Source organism: Silurus aristotelis (genome assembly GCF_946808225.1).
Source record: "Silurus aristotelis genome assembly, chromosome: 5".
Lineage (NCBI taxonomy): Eukaryota > Metazoa > Chordata > Actinopteri > Siluriformes > Siluridae > Silurus > Silurus aristotelis.
The window spans coordinates 12,017,166-12,039,995 of NC_139578.1; the positions used below are offsets into that span (position 1 = coordinate 12,017,166).

Consider the following 22,830-nt stretch of genomic DNA (forward strand, 5'->3'; position numbering starts at 1 on the left):
CTAATCACCATCCGTCTGAGGATCCGTCAGAGTAGTCAGGCCAACGACTGAGGTGCTTAACATAGAATAAATTTAAAGAGCAGGGTAAGAAACCTGTAGTGTAGCAGGGAGAAAAAAAAAAGTTTCTGCCACCAGGACCCAATAAATAATGTACAGCAAGTTGTTTTCTTTAAGCTCTTCAACAGTTGCTCTATTTTTCAATATAAGGAGATCTACAGTAAAGCATGTTGCAGAGATACCTAGTTTGTATGGTTTTATGGGGGGGGGGGGGGGGTGACAGTCTTCACTAGTTGGATCATAAATAACATGCCTACAACTTTTGACCAAGAATGTGTTTAATTTATTTATATCACTCCTAAACCAGTTATAGATCTGGTCATTCAGTACTTCTTATTTGTTTCTGAGGAACTGCCACCACACATCTGTAAGACACATAGATAGAAGTTTGCTACACATTTTGAATTGTAGTCAGGATTCCAGACTCACAGACACGAGAATATGTGGACAGAAACACCTGGGATTTGTTAATAGTTATAAACACAGACGTGTCTTTCTTCCTTTCACTCAGTTTAAGGAGCCGGGATTAAAGAACCGAACGCTATTCATTGCACCCTTCCTCCGTGCTCTTTAGGTGCCATAAAACCATAAATCTCATCTCACCACTTGCTTTAAAGCTAATAAACCAGGGCCTCCCTTAGAGAGCCTCTTTCTTAAACAAAGTGAGAGGATACGCCAGTTGTGTGGCAGTTCCAGTAGATCACTAATCCCATTTCCTTCAGTGGAGAAATGCAGAAATGCTAAACTATTTGTGGGTCAATGCAGAGATGGAAAGAATTGCACAAAATCTGTGACTGTTGAATAAAAGTAAGGTTTTTCATAGGGAATGAAACATGGGAATGTTGATGTGTGGCCACAAATGTCATAGATCACCTATTAACCCCTGGTCCTTGCCAATTGCTTGTACACAAAAATGTATAAAAGTGGTCATTTCCATGGTAACCTATAGGCACTTAATAAACCCTGCTCTCTACCACGTTCCATTTGTGCCTCCGACATGGTTCGACTTGATGTTTGACACTTTTCTGTCCTGGTATTTAGGTGATAGAATGAACCTTTCTCTGGCTTGACAAACTGCCGAGTCACTGTCTGTCTTCACAAATCACATTAGAAACAACCCAGGTTGTTTTGGTCTACCCACAAGGTTTAAGCTGGTCATGTGTGTGCTTGCACGAGGGAATGTCTTTGATGGAAAGCACCAAAGTCGCTATTGGTATCTGCCAATGCTGAGGTAGAATTTAATTGTTTCAGATATCGCACAACAAAATACTGGCGAGACAAATTAGCTGCTCCTACAGCGTATAGTGATATTGCCATTTAACATTCAATACAAGCGCTACCTCATCTTATACTAATCAGCAGCACCAGAGGCAGCACAAAGTTTCAGAGCATGCATAATTAAGTACAATAAAGTGAATCTAATCAGAAGCAAGAGTTAAGGCTCATGTGTCAAACAATCCCTAAAACCTAATTTCATTCGTGCCTTGTAAACATGGGGGGGGGGGAGGGGGGGGGTTAGGGGGAAGAAGAGTGAAACATCCCAGAATACACTGCCAACACTGCATTTTTTTTTTACATTTTAATACAGCTGTCAGATGGTAGTTACTAAAAACCACTGTGCATTGTTCCTGTTCACACACACACAATGTTGGGAATCCCTATATCGGGATTTGTGTGCCATTGTGGCTTTAGAGCATTATCTCAAACACAGGTCTAAATGTCTTCTCTCAAAAAGAAAAATAAAGAACACTAGCAACTACAAAGACAATCTAGACAATTGTGCATTTTGTGGCAACAGTTTGAGGAAGATCAAAATATGGGTGTGATTGTCAGATGTTCTTTATAAATGTATAGACTTAAGATTTCCTTTCACTACAGCCAAGAGGCCCAAACCTGTTCCAACATGACAACGGCGCTGTACTCAAAAAAAAACTCCATAAAGACATTATTTGCCAAGATTGGTGTAGAAAAATTCAAGTTACTTGCACAGAGCCCTACCCATTGAACACCTTTGGGATAAACTGGAATGCTGACTGTGCAACCGGTCTTTTTGCCTGACAGCAATGCCCTTTCTCACTAATGCTCTCATGCCTGAATGGGAAATTCCAACAGCTACATTCCAAATTCTACTAAAAAGCATTCCCTGAAAAGTGGTAGCTATTACAGCAGCAAAGAGGGTGACAAACCCTGAAATAGGACATTTTGACTATGTTTTTGCACCACATTGTGGCTGAATCTTTATCGTTACAGATATGAGGAAAGAGGCACAAATATACTACCAGGGTTAAAGAGAAAAATAAACAAAAGTGCATCCACCATTGGCTGGAAATGTGCAAGAAAGAAGCTCCTAATCCAATACCTCCATAAAAAAAACAAAACGTAGGAAAAAAGTACCGACTTATAGTCCGAAAAATACGGTAAGTAAAAGTACTGGAATCCTACAATTTGAAACGCATTCGTATTCAAGAAGTTTGTAAACAGCTACCCCGAGTGTTTGATTCAAAGCAGTAGCAACAAATACAGTAAGTTTAATATAAACATGTTAACAATGAAATACTAAGTTGAATGTAAACATGCACCCCACCAAAAACTTGATAGTAAAGAAAATCATATACAATTGGGTCACTTAGCTATTATTTTGTAATGACCTTTCATTAAACTGGATACACTACTGACAACAGGAAATGTTCAGTAACATGAAATGTGTGAAGTTTGAATAGCTTGTATGTAAAATTATGGCCCCAACTATACCAACGTCACTTTTTTCCATGGAGCAACATAAATACATTATATGTATTGTCATGGAAGGGTAGAATGTTAACACCATAATTAGGTTTCCATAGAAATGTCAAGTGATGCAATGCATCCCCTGTACAAAACACAAGGTTAGAACACAAGAGTTCATCTGCATTATCCACGGTGTTTCAGTGCAATCGTATTTTACTAGCTATGCTCAGCCAGGTGCTTTAAAACAGGAGAAACAAGGCTCTAACCGAATGAGCTCACATTTCAATCTTGGTACATTACAAAACCGACATGTAGTCTTGACAGCCATGGGTAACCAAACACTGTGAAGACTGGCACGTTTATATATTACAAGATCAACCGTCATCTAAAAGAGAGTGTCAAATGAAAACATTATTACTATTATTCATTTCGCATAATTTAACGTGCTCTTACTCAAATTCATGCTGCAATTTTAAGCTTTTCTTTTGACTCACCCTCATAAAAACACACCATGTCCAGCGACAAGGACACATGCAATGACCTGAGAGAAGCAAATGCTGCTTGTCAAAGCATAGCCACAGAAAGATCAGAATAAGCAAATCAGATCAGAATAGCTTAATATAGCCATAGTGATTCTAATAAAACTTCTAATTTAGATATTAACACAACCATGACAAATTATAGCTTAAACCTAAATTTATCTTGCAACAAACTGCTTCCCTGAACCCCACCCAGAAAGAAAGGGCCTCAGCACATGAACACCCAGTGATTTTATCAGCTCTCCTCACTGACCAGAACTGTGTTTCAGGAATTCTCCCATTGCCCGTCATGACCTGTTCGTTTGATGAGTGCACAGATACTGCATGGTACAGGACACTCAAGAGACCAAGTATCTGAACCTTGTAGTGCTACAACACACACACACACGCGCACACACACACACACACACTTTTCTGACCTTTGCCCTAATTCTAATAAAATCAGTTATTAACAATTCACCAGATATGCTGAATAGACAATGCTGTGGGCTCACAAGATGACAACTGATTACAACAGAGTTATAAACATAGCAAATGCCAGTTAAAAGTAGCAGAAGCACCACAGGGCACTTACATCGTATTTAGCTGAAATATTGTCATCCACATCAGAGTCATTTGGGTCCACCACATCCTGAAAAGGAGGCAACGCGGACACCTTCCTTCTCTCAGACAGCTCATTATCCCTTAACTTGGCATGCCGGACCTGTGACTTGTCCTTTAGAGCCTTTTTATCCAAGTGGTGATGCTGGACCAAGCTGGAACTGGACTGGAGCTTCTGCAAAGGCTCAAAAAAACTCCCTTTCCGTTTTTTGGTAATATGGGCTTCATCGTCCATCGAGGGCCTTCGTTTATTTTGGCCCAAACTCGAGAAGCTAACCTCAGGTGCCCGATGTTCCTTAGTTATGGCCTTGGGCTCTTTGAAACCCATCTTAGGGATGGGCTGCTCATCTCGCAGCGGCTGGTTCTCTTTGGGTTTCTTCAAGGAGTCTTTGGAGACTTTGCCCGAGTCCCTGCTGAAGTCTCTAAAGGCACTTTTGGACTCTTTTGAGTCTTTGGAAGGCTTGTCCTTGTGTTCCTTGGATGGCTTATGGAGCTTGAGCGAGCTGCTGCTGATGCTGTTGGTGGTGGTGGTGATTGTGAGCGCACTACCACTTTTGGACCCATCCTGGAGACAAAAGAAGTACAAAATACTAAGGAAAGAATGGGACCAAACAAATAGAAAAATCTAAACTAATTAAACTACAGAACAAAAAGTTGCAGGCTGTGAGTGTGTCTGGAAAATATTCTTTCCACATACACAGAATGCTTATTCATCAGAACTCAAAAACTGATTGCAAACTCTGAATTTACATATTTATTCTACAGAAGCTCCAGGAAAGAGGGGAAGTTAAACCCCCAAGTTTTTACCTGGACATGAAGGCTTTAAGGCACTTCCTCACCTAATGACTGGGTTGTTCTGTCCCAAGGTCAGGCCTGGTAGCCCCTGTCAATATTTCACTCATGTAGTAAAGCCATTAGGCAGTCTAGACATAGGAGGGTGTTATGACCTGTCTGAACTCCCTCTAAAGCTTTTTATTTTCCCTATCTGTTGTTGACCTTTGGACTGCCGAACACAAAGAGCCATCTTCACGGTAAACCAATGAATACAATTCTACCTGACAGAAAGCTTCAAGTGTTCGTTTATATAGGTTTTACAAGGCTGGAGGCACTCGGAATAGCAGACACCTTATTAAACAAACAACCCCAGTCTTTTATTATTTAAGCAAATCTACTGTACGTGGAGCCAGCAGATTTAACTTAAAAAAAATGTGTTTAAATGGTAAATATAATCGTAATCTAAATAGCAAAGCAAAAATGCTGCAGAACGAAAAAAAAAAAAAACGAAGGAACGGGGAGAAAACAGCGAGGGGCGAGGAGAAGATTCAGGCCAAAGAAAATGCCAAAGTTTTGGATCATTTCAAACTAAAACAAAGAAAACGGCGTACAGTGTGGTTACCTTTTGAAATAGATTTTTATATATGTATTTATATACAGTGCGTTTAAAAAGTCCCTCCCTCAGTGGCCATGTAGAGCAGGTAGTAGAACATGTTATTGTAGCTGGAAAATTTTATAAATAAATACATGAGTGTAATGAGTTTCATTAATGAATTAGTTTTCCATAACTTTCTCTATGCGCCCATTGTGGAGGAACTTTTTGTATGCAGCTGCATTTGTATTTTGAGGTTATATTGCTATTAAATCCATTAAATGGGTTCAAGTTTTTCACCGATATTCTTGTATGCAATTTCAGCAATAAAAATGTACATTTTTGTGAAAAGAAAAACAAATGACGTTCATTTATTTTCTCTCTCTTATTTAGTATTGATCTTTGATAAAGAAAAGTACTACTCGATGGAATAATCATTAAAATACCCTATTACTAAAATATATATATTTATACAGTCAGACCCCGACCTACCACCTACCATCAACTTATACGAGGGTCACCTTTGACTGAAAAAAAAAAAATATATATATATAATAATCATAATATAATTATATTATACACATCATTGAGTAGTCACTCTTCTCGACTTACGACCTGATGGATTTAAGGCATGTTTTTTGGTCCCTATCTATGTCGTAAGTTGGGGTCTACCTGTGTGTTATATATTATATAGTCAAATCTTAACTGCATGATCAAAGTCTAACAACATAGCAGTCATTTAAACCTCCATGACCACAACACCGATTTAGCCAGTTAACACTGAGAAGCCACAAGTATATCGACTGCTTTATGCCTGTTTGCTAAAGAGGCTGATGCAGTGGTGCAGCAGCCAGGCTACCAGTGACCCTTGATCTCTCAGTGATCCATCACGTGCGTGGGCCTGTTTAGATTGGGAACCATTTCCATGTGCGGTAGGGTCTCCCTTAACCTCCGCCTGCGTGCAATGCTTCGAGCTGAATCGCAGTAAGTGATACGACACTGGAGACTAAAAATAAAACCTAACTGAAGAAATATGTAGGTGCACAGTCCTGCAGGATTTACTAGCCTAATGGATAATGTGCTTCACTCAATACGTGAAGAAAAAAATAAAATAAAAAACTGACTGTGCAACACTGCTGGAAACGAATAACTGAAGTGGAGCTTTACATGAAAAAGGCCTGTACAGTTTCTTAAATGGTTCTTTCAGACAGATTGAAGAAAAAAAAAAAGAGAAAAACTGAAAATGTCTGAGGTCTTTTAAGTATTTCACAGTTAATTCAAAACCCCTACTGGAACAGGACACCCTGCTGCTGAGTTTACGTCATCATAATGTAAGCACTTGCCTCTTTCCCAGCCAAGAAATACCTGACCCAAGCCAATGTTTAACGTCTCGCAAAATTTCAGTTAAACGCACTGAACATATTTAAACTTGCCAAATATAAAACATTAAGAAAAGCTTGTTGAAGACCTGGGAAATTCCTTTGGTGGCAAACCAGATTTCTTTTTTTTTTGTGTGTGAGTTACAGGTTTGGTTTGTGAGCTATGAGGGGCTAAGCCTGGATATTTATACTAACCTTTGCTCCTGGAAAGGACTTGCTCTTTTTTCCATCAGAGAAGTTTAGTGTCAGTGAGCTACTGGGTAACGTGGGCAGCTTAAGGTGCTGACCAAACAAAGACGTAGAGCCTTCCTGCATGACCATCACCTGAGTAGTACAAGAATGCCATCCACGTTACAGAATTCTTTGCCGAATAACACAATGCTAAAAAAACATGCTTTTATGGTTTTGGATTAAATTGGAACATGGTGTATTTCATTATGCAAATATTTCCAAATGAAGTGATTATTAGATCCACTGAATTAAAAACAATTAGATCCTTACTTTAGAGTCTTCCGAGCTTCTTTTGTGAGGATCCCGTTGCTATCAAAACAGAACACAAACAAATAGATCGCTTAAGAATAAAAAAAAAATAAAGAAAGTGTCTTTTGTTGAGGTTGTTTGGTATGATGGAAAAAAAAAAATCTCTCCAAGAAACAAAAACCATCAGGTAAACTGAAGATGCCCATTCAGTCCCTGCAGAGTTCAATGGATATTGGACATCCTAACATATCATACGTCAATCAACAGCTCTGATTCAAGCCACGTTCACCCTATCACACTTACAGCAGTGAAAAAATACAAACCTGTGTGATCATTTCTTTAGATGATGACGACATTACTGGAGGAATGCTTGATGTGATTATCATCAAGCAAAGTTTTTACATGACAAAAAAAAATGTTTTGGGGCCAAAAACTGTCTTGTGTTCTGCAGTGATGGATGGCTAAGGTTGAAACTGGCCCACTTTAATTCATCCAGCAAAAGTTACTTATCTTGGCTGATGAAAACTGTAAATCCATTAAGACTAACTCACAGACACTGGGCTTTATTGTGTAGCTTTACAGAGGCAAACAGTTTAATGGAAGAGCACTACACACTCACCTTGCTTGTGCTCAGGTGTGTGGGTGTGTGTGTGTATATATATATATATATGCACTCACAGCTCTCCCTGAAGACACCACCCACATAAACACAGACAAACCGTAAAGCTGAGACAGAGCCCTGATTCGGAATCCTTGCAATGATAAATAGCTGTTCTGTGATATCACCCACATCACCCCTATGTGCTGCTGATACCAAACGTAATCTAGAGAGTAAATGCTCATTCTACCCATGAGATGTAAACTCCAATTATTTAAAACAGATAAATATTTTTTCGAATGATATGGAAGGATTTACTAGCAGCATGTACCTGGATACAAATTTCAAAACTCGTATTCAGTGATGCATCAATTAAAACCTAAATCCTGCTTAATAATTAAAAAACCTGCCAAGTTCATTCAAGTAAAAAATAATCCAACACAATATTGTAGTACTGTAGAGGATTAGATCAAATATAAGTTTATAACTTCATTGTTTTAAGTCACTGAACAACCAGCATAAAGATGTGCATTCTGAGCCTTTCTCCTTATCTCGGGTTCTAATCAGCAAGCAGTTTTAGTTTTCATTCCATGAAATCCAGTGACGGGAACAATGCAAACAAATATGCTAAGCGAGCGTGTACATTACCCCTCCGGCCTTTAGCAGCTTCCTGCGGAACTCCTCTGTCGGGTTGTTGAAGGTGAGTTTCTCACAGCGCAGGTGATTGACAGGGGGATGACCCTCCAAGTGCAGGAAAAGATCGTAGTCGAAGCGCACCTTTTTCGGCTCCTCCTGGTGAACAGGAAAGCGTGCGCTCTAATTTAGCATGGTTGTACAGACACAAGCGAACTTTAAAGAAAGGGGATTTTAAAACATACTTTATTTCGGAAGTACACTTCAATAGGCAGGATGAAGCCAGCGTATCCGGACTCTTCAACTTTATACGGCGGATCCTTGCACACTGAAAAAAAATAAAAGGATAAATAAAAAAATAAATTAAAAAAAGGAGGTGGGGGGGGGATAAGCATTATATTTTTTTTAGGATCATAATTTTGTCATGTCTCCTTTGACAACAATTTCAATGCATGTATTAGGCTCAGACGTCATTAGTTCAGACTGACAATACAACAATTTGCAATTACTGTAGATCCTTGTATTGATTGTTTCTGGCAACGCTTTACATTATTAGTTTGCTTGCTAGGCTGATTCAGAGCAAAGATTTATACTTTTGGCAAGTTTTGCATTTGGCCTAAACCATGATGACAGTTCATAAATTTAGAGGACCAGAATAAACAATAAAACCTTTGCTAAGGGGCATGTGGGAAGGAACAGAGATGGAGACTCAATCAGAAAGTCTTTCAAAGCTCATTGGAAACTTTAAGCAAATGAATGAAATCAGGGTTAGAAAGTGTTCTTGGTGCACCTAAATGATGGGTTTTACAAAAATATTTGACAGAGAGGACAAATACACTTCAGTTTAAATGGTCTGAATAGTGTACATGCCCTGGTTACATGACAAATATTGCAGGCTATGATTTAATAATCCTCTTCACTTGAAATCCATTTTAAAGCAGAGCGAAGCAGCGTGATAAACCACCCAACACTAGTACAGTGCTTTTCCTAAGAACTTTTTGTGAATGGCCTATACATAGAAAAAATTTGAGACAATAAATCAATATCTCAGTTCTAGTACAGCATCCGTGCACTCCATCATAGTCCAGTCAACCCGGGAGCCAAAAAGACACTGTGTATTATTTATTTGCCTTGACATGAGGTTATTAAAATGAAAATTTCTGCCCCATCCGAGTATGGACTGTAACTGTATAGAGATTTAATAGGAAGAAACCTAAAACTCTAATTTCATGCCACTTTTGACCTGTATGGAGTCAAATCTGTTTGTGTTTTCATTTTAAAATTTATTACTCTGTCCTAAAGGGTTTGGGAGGTCCTGAATAATATTGAAATGGGAGACTATATTCCTGGATTACATTCTGCCTTGCTTCTATGTGGGTTTAGATTTTCTTAAAAAAAAATTGTAAGTGACAAAAATAAATAAAAGCAGGGAGAATTCTACATCTGACTTGCTGCATTATACACATGTCCATGTTTGCGTGCACACACACACACACACACACAGACAACAGCATGTTAGTCCCAATTATGTATTTGAGAAGACAGACCCATGGGACACTTGTTTGTCTTGCTCTTAATGTCCCACAGGGACTGACAACGGTACCAGCAATTAGTCATCATGCTCTGTGCGCTCTGCGAGTCAAAGACATCTGGAGATAAATGATCTTCAAACAGAAACTGTCTTTTTAAAAGTATACCAATTTTTCCCTAATGACAACCAGTACAAAAGACTGATTCTTTAGTAAGAACACACCTCTTCATATGCACATTTCAAGTGTGTCAAAACGATCATGCGTGCCACTGTTTATTTCTTTTATTGTCCAGCAACATGTCACGGCACATAACGCAATTATGTCAAATGTGGACAATAAAATATGAATTTAATTTGAATGTATTAACGAATTGGCACTCGGTTTAAGGCAACTGTAATCCATGTTAAGATTATTACCACACAAAATGGGGAAGAATTCGAATGGTTAAGTATCTACACCCCCTGAAGCAACTGCCTGAGCCTGTACCACAGAAATACTTATTCTCAAGTTACACTGCAACCAAGACTCGAACTAAACAAGACGAGACATGACTCTCCTGACCAGACAGCTCATGACCCCAATCCTGAGGTCATGGCACCCCAACACTGCACTGCTGCACAAATATTATGGGTTGCAATTAATTGCATGACTGGGTCACGTTCAATTATGAGCTGCTAAATGAGCCTATTCACTACGTGTTTATTTTCTCAGTTAAAGCCAGCAATGTGTATAGATGAGCCACGGTAGTGAAATTATTTAAATCAACTTTTTTTCAGATTTATCTTTAATGTTTACAGGTTGAGCTGACAAATCTGCGTTTTTACTTTATGAAGTGATTGCTCATTTATTTCTTTTGTCTTCAGATCAAAACCTGGGGAAAAATAATCTTATCAATTTTATTTCATAAAAATGTCTAGTTATATAATAAAGCATTTATGCTTTCACGTTTATATTTCCATTTTGATCTTTGTATTATTTAAGCATTGTTTTGACTTTTTTCTTTCATCATGTTATTTTTTTAAAACCAGCACCCCCTAATAACCTTGACGAAAAAAAACAAAAAAAACAATATGGTCCATACACGTCAAATATATGAGATGTAAACAAGGAAACGGACTTAGGAATCAAACATCTACATCGAAAAATGATAAGATTATTATTCTGGCTGGGGAACTTCTTAAGTTGAAAAGGTCACTTTACATTTGGAAGTGGGAGTCTGGACAAGCAAAGTGTACAATACACTCATTGACCTGGAACAGGAAATTGGCCAGCAACTACACCGAGCTAGAGTGGAGGGTGCTTTGCTGTTTTTTTTTTTTCTTCCCTTAATGGAAAGAGCCAAAAAGAACCCCTGCCTTCTCTTACGCTCTCTCGAACACACACACATACACACAGAGCCAGGATGCCAATCACAGCACAATGCCAGTCAGAAAGCATTTGCCACTTCTTCAAGACCGGGTCATAATGAGGCAAAGCCGGAAAATCCTGAGACACAATCGCAAGAGGGGGAAAAAAAAAAAAAAGAAGACCTGATCCAGTTGACATTTAGATCATTGCACGACTAAACTGTTAAACTACACTATTAGATTCTATCAGTGTTTCTGTCCTCAGTGAAGAGCGTTTAATATACACAAAAAACCCAACACTGATTCAGATTTCACTTCTTTCTAAATGGCCAGGCACAATAACAATGTGGTCTTTGGGATGTGAATAAACTCTCCATTTAGAGTCTGGTTACCATCTTATAGCTGAAGCAAAGACGCCACAATTAGATATATGTCAGTAACACACACACACACACTGTGTAAACAATCATTCAATACAGTAGACCACCTACATTCAGGTCAACTAGAGCTGAAATCTATTACCCACATGACCATAAACCTATTTTAATACAGAGAACAAGGCATTCTTTGAAAAATAACCCTGCTTAAGAAAAAGTACACCTCTCTCATCTTAAGAATTAGTAAATTATGATTAAATGAGCAACTGGATTAGCCGTTATGGAAGGTAAATCATTGTTGTGAACAATATAAATGCTGAACAACAGTGCTTAGGGTAGGTATAAGGAGGAATAAGGACTCAACTTATACCCATCATTATCACATTCTTATGTCACCTGATGTTTCTGTTAGGAATTTCCCTTACTTCCTTACTCTCCAAGCTAGCAATTTTCATGCTAGCAAAGGAAGGACTTCCCCTGCGAGGCACACTTTACAAAACAAAATCTTTCAAAAGGATTAAAAGGTAATATTTCTTATTTTCTCTCACTGAACCACATTATTATAAGTAAAACCATGTCTAGGTATAAGTACTGTGACTAAACATAGCCAACTTGCTAATTCTTAGCTAGTTAGCTGTAAATGTATCTATGTGAAATCCGAGTCTAATGAAATTTGTTACGTCGTGTAATGTCCATTTAAACATGACCATTTCTTTTAGGTTCAATTAATTTGAATGTTTTGATTAATCTCTGTGGAGATGTGGTGCATGGAGATTTGCATGTTAATTTCCATAGGCATGTGGTGGTTGACCAATAACAAACATATCGCCTGTTAATATTTAAATACCATATTCTGTTAAATAGTTTTTTTTTTCCCGAATTAGCTATATGATCTATAAGAAACTTTGTTGTATGTTGGAATTAAAAATTGGTACATAAAAGCAAACGCTTGTGAACTTGGTGAACTGCATAATGGAAGTTAGAGAACTTGAAAAGCCTAACTAGCTGAGGTGGCCTAGTCTCAAACATAGTGCTGGTGCATGGCTAGAATATAAAGAGTCCTTGAGCTAGGATGACCTGAAATAATAAATCATTAGTGAAATCAGAAAAAAAAAAAAATCTATAATTGGTACCAGGTTTAAGCCGTAAAAGATGTCTGAAAAACATCGGGGAGGATCCCACCTCCTTTCCCTGCTGTAATGGCTGGCGTTCCCATGGTCTCATTTTTACATTTCACACAAAGGCACAAATTCAAATACGCTGAATTAATAAGAAGCAATTTTTAAATAAAAAATAAATAAAAAAAAACAAACAGTTTTGTGTTTGTGGAATATTTAAAATCCTGGAACATGTACAGAAGCAGCAAGGCTCCTTTTTCAACATAGTAGGCAGTTACAGGGCTACCAGTTAGGATATTAAGGCAACACACAAAGATGTACTGCCTGTTTGGAGACAAATCCTCACAAACTAATGCCGTTGTGCTGCTACTCATACTCTCTCAAGACTTCGGCTCGTTCTGTTGACGCTGCAACATCAGGTGCATCTCATGAAACTTTAATGTGGATAGAAAATCTGAGGCCATGTTTACACTGATGTGGATTTAATAACTCATCTTCATTTTTAGACCCAAACAAAGACGTATTCAAATTTTTTTGTGATTTCTCCAATTTGTCATTTGATCCAGATCAATCAAATCGAAAATACAGGAGGAGAAGTACGTTTTATTCCTGTCAGTGCTGATTTAATCACAACTGAACAAAGCTATGTACAATAGAGCAGCGTTGTATTCCCTGCAGTATGACCAACTTCTCTGCCCTCAGTGCTTAGACCAATTGCATAAAGAGCCTTTGTTCCACTTGCCCATTTTCGCTGGCAAACATCACACTAAACCACCTAAAAGTCTTCCTTTGAACAAATATCAAGATACATTTAGATTATATTGTTCACAATATACACGTCTGCTTACAAAGCCAACAAAACAGTAGTGTTAGAAATAAAAACAAATGTGATAAAGCTTTTTTTTTTTGTAGAAATATTCCTACTGAAACAAAGGAAAAATTCAAGAGTTGAGCCAAGAAACGGAAACACCTGGTTTAAGACCAGAATAATTTATTAGTATGTCTTTTAGTATATCTTTTGAACTCCGATAGGTCTTCCATTATGTTGTGTTGATTGAAATCTTTTATGCACAGCAGTGCTCCTGCTCCGCTAATTCAACCTTCATACCTCTTACTTATGGAATGTGCAATCAGCGAAGACTGGCAACCAGGCCACACACTTACTGGCATGAAACCTCAAACACTATAAGAGCCAGTGCTTCACCTTTATTGTCCAAACACTGTACATTCCATGCAATTTGTGTCTGCATCAACATTAATGGTTTGGTGGAAACTGCTTATTACAAAAACCATACAGTTGAAAGATATTAGTATTATATCATAGCCCAGCTCAGAATGTGAATGTTCATCACAGGTATTTTATTATGGACATATATTCTTAAAACCCATTACAAAAAAACCCCCGCAAAATTAATTTCTTTTGTTTACAGTATTTACAAATGTACCCATATGAACATATGTCCTTCAGACAAAAGCAGCTTTTCTCACACACAAAAAAACCAACCCAAAAATCCAGACACTTATCTGTGCAAATACTTTTCAGGTTGTTATTTTTTGTCAGATAATCACACTATATTTGTTCCAGTAGACTACAAAGAACAAGAAGCACTGCTCTGCATTCTAAACAAGAAGTTTACACGGACTGCTTTAAGATGCAAGGCGGATAATAAACGCTCTGAAAAAGTGGTTACCAGTCATGGACAATTGGATGGGAACGTGCCTCCGTTTGGTTAGACCGGGATAGGATCGGGTTTACAGGGCAAGTCCATCCATGTAGGCAATTATGCAATTGTTTGCACATGAGTAGCTAAAAATGGCAATATAATTCTGTCAATCGTTTTTGACGTCATTAGCTCTACAAGAACTAGAGCCACCTTCCATCACTCTGAACTACAGAGGCCATTAAGAGTATAATCTTAATAATGCAAGCAGCTGAACATATTGTCTTTGCAAAATGACAATGACTAGATACACGCATTTTTCCTTATTATATAACATCTATAGCCAGTTCATTGGATTGATTAAATTGATTATTTGGCATCAAACGTTTTACATAAGAGGTTTGTTATGGGATTCTATATAAAAGCACTTTCATGTTTAGATTTAGTATAGACAATTAAACAGCAAAAGGCCCTCTTCTTATGCACACAGTTACTCAAACGCAAGTCATTATTGGTCAATCCAAGAACAAGCACGGTGGAACCTCGATATTCACGACCTCGATAGTTCGTGAATTTTCATTAGGAACCGGACTAAGAGTAACTCGGGAAAAATCTGATTAAGCGAGTGGCTCGGAAGTTCAGAGAAACATTTAAAAACAGAGTTTGTACTAATAAATTTATGTTTAAAATAGTATTTAATTATTCAATTAAAGTAGTAAATAAAACCTTTGACGAATAATGTACAATTCACCTTGAAAAAGGAACCATCAAAAGGAAACAGTCGAAACCTCGCCATTTTTTTGCTACTCGTGAGGGGTCATAGAACGTAACCCTATGTATCGAGGTTGCACTGTATTTCGCTGGGACAGATCTAGAAATTTCTCATACATTTTTTATACAATATTTCTGTTAAACCCCTATTCATTAATTATTTTCTATTTTTAGATATGGAGTATCACCACTTATGCAGCTTTAAGAATGGCTTGAGAAACGTCACGCTTTTAAAGAAAATCAGATCATAATGCGAGAGAATTTTCGTAATTACTTTAAATGCATCAAAAGTACTTTAGTCATTTTCTGTACCTTTATTATTTCAACAATATGTGCACTCAATATTATTTGTTGCAATATATTATAGTGGAAATTGTATGGCTACTATAGACGGATGTGTGCAAAATCCCGAACTAAAAAATTTAATTCAGGGGAATAAAAAGGTTTGCTGGTTTCAAATGTGTTCACGGTCTGATTACATGTGAGCAAACTAACCGAACTATAAAATGCGTGTGTGGCAGTATTGGATTAGTGCCAATTGGTTGCAACGCTCCACAGTCCTGTTTGACGTAGACCTGAAACACGGCATGTGGCTGCTCCTTGAGGGAAGGTTAAGCTGCAATTCTCAAAGGGGTCTCTCTTCTCATAAAGAGTTGACACCATGGAACCAGGCATATGGGAGCACCAGGTCTGCTCACAGTGGTGTAACCAGATACCTCATACAGGGGGAAACCATGGTAGCTGAAATGAGGCACCTTTTCATCAGGGACACTGTTACCTTTGGTCATGAGGGGTATATGCATCTGTTTCCTAGAGAACAGCCAGCACTCGAGAACATTATACTCTTTTGTTTTTAAAAATAAAAAATGCTAATGTCAGCGCTAGTGTAAATGAGCACCCCAATCTCTGAATACTACAGCATACATAATTTTCCCCATTATAACATTTGCTAGGCATTTCCAACTCCGATATTAAAACCGGAGAAGACTTCTGCTCCCAAAAGCACTTCCTCATAAGCCAGCCTAATGTAAGAATGCAGATTTAAAGGGCCTATGGCTTCAGCATTAGTTTTTAAATCCAGCTCAGCCGCGCCAAGACACCGCGGGTCGAAAGAACTAACCGTGGGTTAAAATTTAACAGAATAAATAAACAAACGGAACATTTTGAGGCTCGTCTCAATACAGCTCTATGAGTCGGAGTTGCAGCAAGGTGTGTACTAGTAAAATTAAGATGGAAAGCCATTTGTCTCATATTGTAGGGTTGTGAGACTAGGCAGCATGGTCTAACAACTCGTCTGGAGTGGGTTTAAGAAAACAGTCACGTGTCAAACTTCACCAATATGGAGCACTACATCTGGAAAACAAGAAACTACACTAGCTAACAAGTTGTCGAACACAAAAAAACGCTTCGTAAGCAACGAGACCAAAAAATAGCAAACAAGGTTGTCTGCTTGATTGTGTTAACATTAGATGCGTCGATGCTAATGGAAAAAAAAAGCTCATCCTTCCAACCTAATTATTATCTTACAAACGCAAATAAGCAACAAATGCAGCTAAAAACATTTATACAGGTTCACCTTGATCCATTTGTACGGATTCAACTCCTGCTCCACCCCACCCCAAAAAAGCATATTACATCATTTACGACTCTTCCTTTTTTTTTATTCTACCAAAAAGTTTGTTAGTTGACAGTTAGCTGTGAAAACGTGGCAAAGTCCTTTGATTCGTGGCCATAATCGTGCAATAAACAAATGGTGCATCATCCATCAAGACACAGAATCTGGCCCAAGCCCTCAGCAGCTGGTGTTATAACCATCTACTCATGCTGTTTTATTACAGAAGCACTAAAACCAGAAATAAGATTGGCTCCTATTTTATGTTCAGCTACTGCCTTGCTTGAAGATGCATATGGCACTTCACAACATGCTGTTGGGTAGCAGTTCAAAGTTTCCCTTCTCATGTGTTTTCAGATTAGATTTACTTAGTATACCAATAGCAATAAGAAACACACACACACCCCTATATCTATCTAAATAGCTAGACAGACAGACAGACAGAGATATACACATACATATATACACACATCTATCTATCTATCTATCTATCTATCTATCTATCTATCTATCTATCTATCTATATTATATTATAGCATATACAAACATACATACACAAGCTGCTGTCTTAAAAGTTCTTACATTTTACATAAAACCAACATAAAAGACAAAAAAAAAGCCAAAGCAGTACATGCTAATAAAAACCTGTCCTTGACTGAACTTCCTTTCTCTCTTTTCTATTAGATTCAAAGCTCAGTAATTGACCATTGACCATTAAGGCCTGGGAGGTAGCACAACATGAATTCTTCCTTATTCCCAGATGCCCTATAGGCAGCAACTGGGAAAGATTTAAAAGGAACAAAAGCAGGGCCCTCGCATTCTTTAATTGGCACCATATTAAAGTGATCATCCCTGGATAAGATTTCATGATGCTTCCTCATTAAAATTCCATTAATGCCAGCTTGTGCCTTTGCCTGGTTCATATGAATTCATTTCCGGGTGGGGGGCTGTTTTCAGCTAATTGCCCCAGCACTGGTTGAGGATTGATTTCTGAAATGATAGACCTTTTTTTTTTGTGCGTTTGTTTTTTTTTTTTTGCCAAGCTGCAGTGCTTGTCATCAACCGTTCATCAGAGGTGGTCTTAAGTCCCAGCTCTGTGAAGTGCTACAGCCTGATCTCAATGTCACCGTCTGGAGAGACTTTAGTGAGATTCATGTTAAAGTTTTTTTTTTTTTTTTAGTTCCCTCTCTCTCTCCATTCAAATTATTAAAAGTTGGACTGAATCCATTTTGTACAAGAGCTTGAAGAATCCTTGCCGAGAGGAAAGGAAGTGAGGAAATACTACTATTAAGCACTTACTGGCCCAGTAATGATATCAACAAACCTAGTCACCTAAAATGGAACAAGATGGACCACCATTGCTGGTTCCCCATTTACCAGCACGACACACCGATCAGGTCTGTTCAAGTGAAATTTTAACAAAACATACAAAGCATTATTCATGCGCCATTGCCACCTCACTCTGTCTATAAAGGACAATATATCTCATGATCAGATACAAATGTGGAAAATCAAGCCTTTAAAATACGGTTTGGAACTGGAAAACATCCTAAGCACAAGTTTTTATACAGAGTTTTTACATGTTTAAAAAAATAACAATTATATTTACGACCTGAACAAGTAGAATCAACACTTTCGAAAGTGTGTCAGGCATGAAATATTCAGACGTACATGCCCAAGACCTTTCTCACCTCCAAGTGGTTTACAAATGAAGGCAACACAAACAAAGACTAATTATTTAGTTAGCTGTTAATATTGCTGGTTTCCTGTTAACTGTGTGAGGACACACACTGTGCATTTGGCACCTTTAATTTTTATAGTAAATAGCAGTTATTTTCACTCAGGATTAAAGCAGAATGATAGTCAAGCATTCGAAATTTTTGCACGCTGCAATTTCTAATCAGCTGCTCGCATAATTCAGCTACAGTGGCTTTGCTCCATTGACGCATGAATTGAATGAATAAACAGTACATGTTCCTTGCAGCAACGGTCAAAAGAACCATGAGCGTAAACGATGATCACTTTACTTCGCCTGAGAACTGAGCTTACTTCCTATTCAATAAAGACGAATCCCACAGCACAAATGCATACAGGTGATACTGTTACACCCCCCTCCCTCCCCCCAAACACTAAAATCCCTGGTTATAGATGCAAGACAATCTGCTTATATCGACTTGGCCATCTCCCTCAGGTTCAAGGGCTTTCTTATTAAAATAAGCTCCGACAAGCCATATAAAGCAAAACAGCAGTGTGCCCAGTAACTTCAAGAACTCGGACAGTAATTTAACTCCCATTCCAACAAAAGACACAAGAAGGTATTCACCCACAAAAAAAAATAAAAACACCGGCTCATTACAGTATTCGGAAAGATGCGAGAGTGCCATAAAGTGTAAATAAAGTGTATGAATGCTAGGGGGATTACAGAATAATAATAATAAACAAGAATTCTTCAAAAAGTGATCATGAACTAAGCAAAGTTGAGCCGTCAAAAACGTGAAAAAGAAAAAAAAAAAAAAAAAAAGCATTTATTCTGCAAACCAAAAAAAGAAAAGAAGAAAAGCACTTCACATCCGAGCCCTGGCTGTGTGGAATTTATGACAATTTAAATAGCTTCTCTCTCTGCCAGCCAAGCAGACAATAGCCACGGCAGGATTCCCCCTCAGTGAGAGCACAGGCTCGGATTTCACCCTGGTTCGCTCACCACAACCACATCTATGCCAAACTCTAAATGAATCGCTCCAGTTCCCTGGGAAAAAATTATGTTGGCCTTGCGTCTAAAGCGGCATGTTTATTATTTTTGCAGACCCATGAAAGATATGGGAGTGCAAGTATATTGCTGAATAAAAAAAAATTATTCCAAACTCAATCTGGGCAGCAAGTGGCAAAAAGGAAGAACGACGCCATAGGGGAGTCCAAATCAGGTCAAATCAGCCGGGATCTTTGACTCATTGGGAACTTGAAGGGTGTGTTCACGTCAGTATGAAACCTAAAACTACTACAGTGTCTCCGAATGCTGGCTGTTACGACCATAAAATCCCTCAGAGGTTAGTCGTCAAATGTATAAAAACAAATTTAAAAAAGGGGGAGGGGGCGGGTCAATTCCAGCGTGAAGATTTAAGCTGATCTTTCACAGGCAATTTCGCCTGATCCTCATTACTGTAATGATGACGAGAAAACTGTTCCCCGCTTTTACTTTGGAGGTTTAGTCAACGAAGAACGAGACAAATGTTTTACGACGGACACAAATGCATGGTGAAGGACTAAAAGACTTTGCTAGCAGACAGCCTTTATAAAACTGCGCTTCAATAAACCACTTCCTCACAGCCCTTACCTCCTTTCACTCTAAAGAGTTGGGGGGGGGGGGGGGGGTAGAGTAAGCATTTATGGCCCAGTTCCTGTTTTGGGCTGTTGCGCACAAGTCAGCCCCCCCCAACACACTCTCTTCCATTCCGTCTCCCTCCCCTCTTCCTCCATACCTCCCTTTTCCGCTCCTTTCATTCCAGTGGAGGAGGCAGCCTGCAGTTTCATGGTCTCAGCCCTTTGTGCACCACCAGTACAAGTAGATACGATTTTTGCCTGGTCGTAAAGCAATTACGGGCTTGTTCTCACAGATGTTTCATCTTAAGCTCGGCCACTGCCAGGAGACGACTGCTGGAGGAGCCGACCAAACGTCGGGTGACTTTGAAAACTCCCCTTTCGATGTAGAAAACATTGAAGACCTCCAGAGGTGATCTTGCTTGAACTGTACAGTATGTGAGCAGTCATCCTGAAAAGAATCCATTACTTTCCTATAAGTTTGCAAGTGGAAGATTTTATTTGAACTCAAGACACATCAATTCATTTAAGCTTGGCTAACAAACACATCACGATCATATCAAGACATTTCGATCATGTACAAAATAGACATAGCTGGATGTCAAACTATATTGTATCAGTCTCACTCATTACATTGTGTTGTTGGTATTCAAATCCAAAACTGCATACAGTTAGTCACTCAGTACTCGTGAACACGTCATTCCAAATCACCCAGCGGATATAAAAATGAAATAAAAAGGTGACGTTTTGAGGAAAATAATAAATAAATGTGACATTTCAGATTTGACGTTTTTTGTGACGCATAGTTTAGTTCAGAATGTGGACAGACATAGAAAGCAGACCAGCCAGAAGCCAGCTGTGTTCATGTAAGTGTGGGAATACTAAATCAATCCGAAAAATAATCATCAAAAAGAAACAAATAATAAGCACATGATCAAGAACACCAGGGTAATGCTTTAGAGAATTTTTCTTTTATTTGCCAGTGAATACTTGAGGGAGAAATCACTACTGGTTGTCCCCATCCAATTTATTATAATCATAGGTCTACGAGTGGAATCAAAAAGAATGCTTCATTGGAGGTAATATAATCCAGATGTACAAATTTATCTGTGGAATTGGTCTCAAGAAACAAAAATCAGAAGCAATGTTAACTTCCTTAAGGAATATCATATCATACAGGATTTACATTGAGGGGGAAAAAAAAAAAAAAAAAGGAAAGAAAAATCAGCCCTGGTCCAACTCCATAAATCTACAGTTTTCACACATTAGCAATAACACTGTCACCATGTGATTAAATAATATTCCACAACTTTTTTTGCTCTCAAAGTACTCCCTCCATTATTCCACCCTGCTGGGTTCAGCTGCTTACCAGGGATAGATTGCTTCCTCTGAGCGAGTGAGAATGATCTCTAGCAAAGCCACGGTGAAAGAAGCCCGGAAAGTTATACATCTCCAGATGACATTTAAGCTGTACTTTGCCTGAGGTCTTCTGGTATTAAGGCCACGCCAGGGTCTTACCTTATTGGACATGTGCACACAATACCACAGACGTCTGATCAGCAAAAAGCAATAGACAGATTTAAAAAGGCATGCTGTTCCCTTACTAACCCAGTCATCTAAACATCAGTTATCCACAAGCAGAAAAGCAGAGACCATTCTGGTGGTTACCGCAACGAACATCAAAAGGTGATGTTCAAACGTATTCGGTACCGTCATATACCGGTGTCGTCTTAAAAACTTGACCTCTCTATTCCTCTTGATCAAATCACATGAGCTTGAAGTGCAACTGGTTTTTATAAAAAAATTTAAAAACACACTAATAAGCACTTTTCCTCCTTTCCAATTAAGCATCGCACTCTCTCACTGGCCACACGAAGCTTTGTGAGGCTGTGCCGTGACAGCTCTAATTGGAAAAATGTGTTCACACAATCGCGCTTTTTTTTTTTTGTTCACGCAGAAACGAGTTCAGAGATCATTTCCTCTTTAGTGTGATTTGGAGATACCACAAAAAAAGTAGGCTGCAGTTACAGAGGATGAATCCTAGACTTTTTTTTTGTTTGAAAGCGATAACCATGATGGCTGTTGCACCAAGCAGAGTAAAGCACCCTTTGAGCTTCTTGGCATGTTTAATTACCTAGAATTGCTTAGGACGTGAACAAAAATGGGGCAAACGTAGGACAAAAAAAATAAATAATAAAAAGTCACCCATTTCGGCAGCCACGTTCCCAAGCGAACAGTCTCCACCAGAAGAAACGAAGGATGTAAAAAGGTATTCGTATTTAGTCTAAATGGAGTGCGCTTTCAGGGTCTTCTCAAAAACACAGTGTGGAACCAACATGATCCATTATGATCGCTCAATTATTGGTCTCACAAAGCAGATTTCCACAAAAGCAGCATGCAAATATATATATATAAAAATGCTGGTACTATTCGTCAGTAAATGTTTCCAAGAAAGCACAAAAACCACATTTCACAAGTCACATTTCTCTGACACTGGATATAACTTTCATCACTGCCTGACAACAATTATACAAAAGACATCGCATTTGTGTCTGAATTTATAACAAAATGTATAACAAAAACTCTAAAAGTTTCAACATCACCGATAACAAACAAGCAACACGAGGCTAACGAACAAAAAACCCGTTACGCTCTGAATCATGTTTTCACGCTGGAAACTGGAACCTGAAACCGCAGCAATCAAAATGCAACCTTCGGA

At 38.4% G+C, this 22,830-nt stretch overlaps 2 protein-coding genes across 2 annotated transcripts in view; one reads left to right on the top strand and one right to left on the bottom strand.

Annotated features, from left to right (window-relative positions):
* ndufs2 (NADH:ubiquinone oxidoreductase core subunit S2) overlaps positions 1 to 22,830 on the top strand; it is a 190,846-nt gene that overhangs the window by 53,929 nt on the left and 114,087 nt on the right. The window lies entirely within an intron of this gene.
* mllt3 (MLLT3 super elongation complex subunit) overlaps positions 1 to 22,830 on the bottom strand; it is a 40,308-nt gene that overhangs the window by 12,795 nt on the left and 4,683 nt on the right. Inside the window, exons 3-7 of the mRNA XM_083542184.1 lie at positions 8,625 to 8,707; positions 8,395 to 8,538; positions 7,170 to 7,208; positions 6,864 to 6,992; positions 3,898 to 4,488 (exon numbers count right to left, since the gene is read on the bottom strand). Of these exons, the coding sequence (XP_083398310.1) occupies positions 3,898 to 4,488; positions 6,864 to 6,992; positions 7,170 to 7,208; positions 8,395 to 8,538; positions 8,625 to 8,707 (986 nt within the window). The remainder of the gene's footprint in view (positions 1 to 3,897; positions 4,489 to 6,863; positions 6,993 to 7,169; positions 7,209 to 8,394; positions 8,539 to 8,624; positions 8,708 to 22,830) is intronic.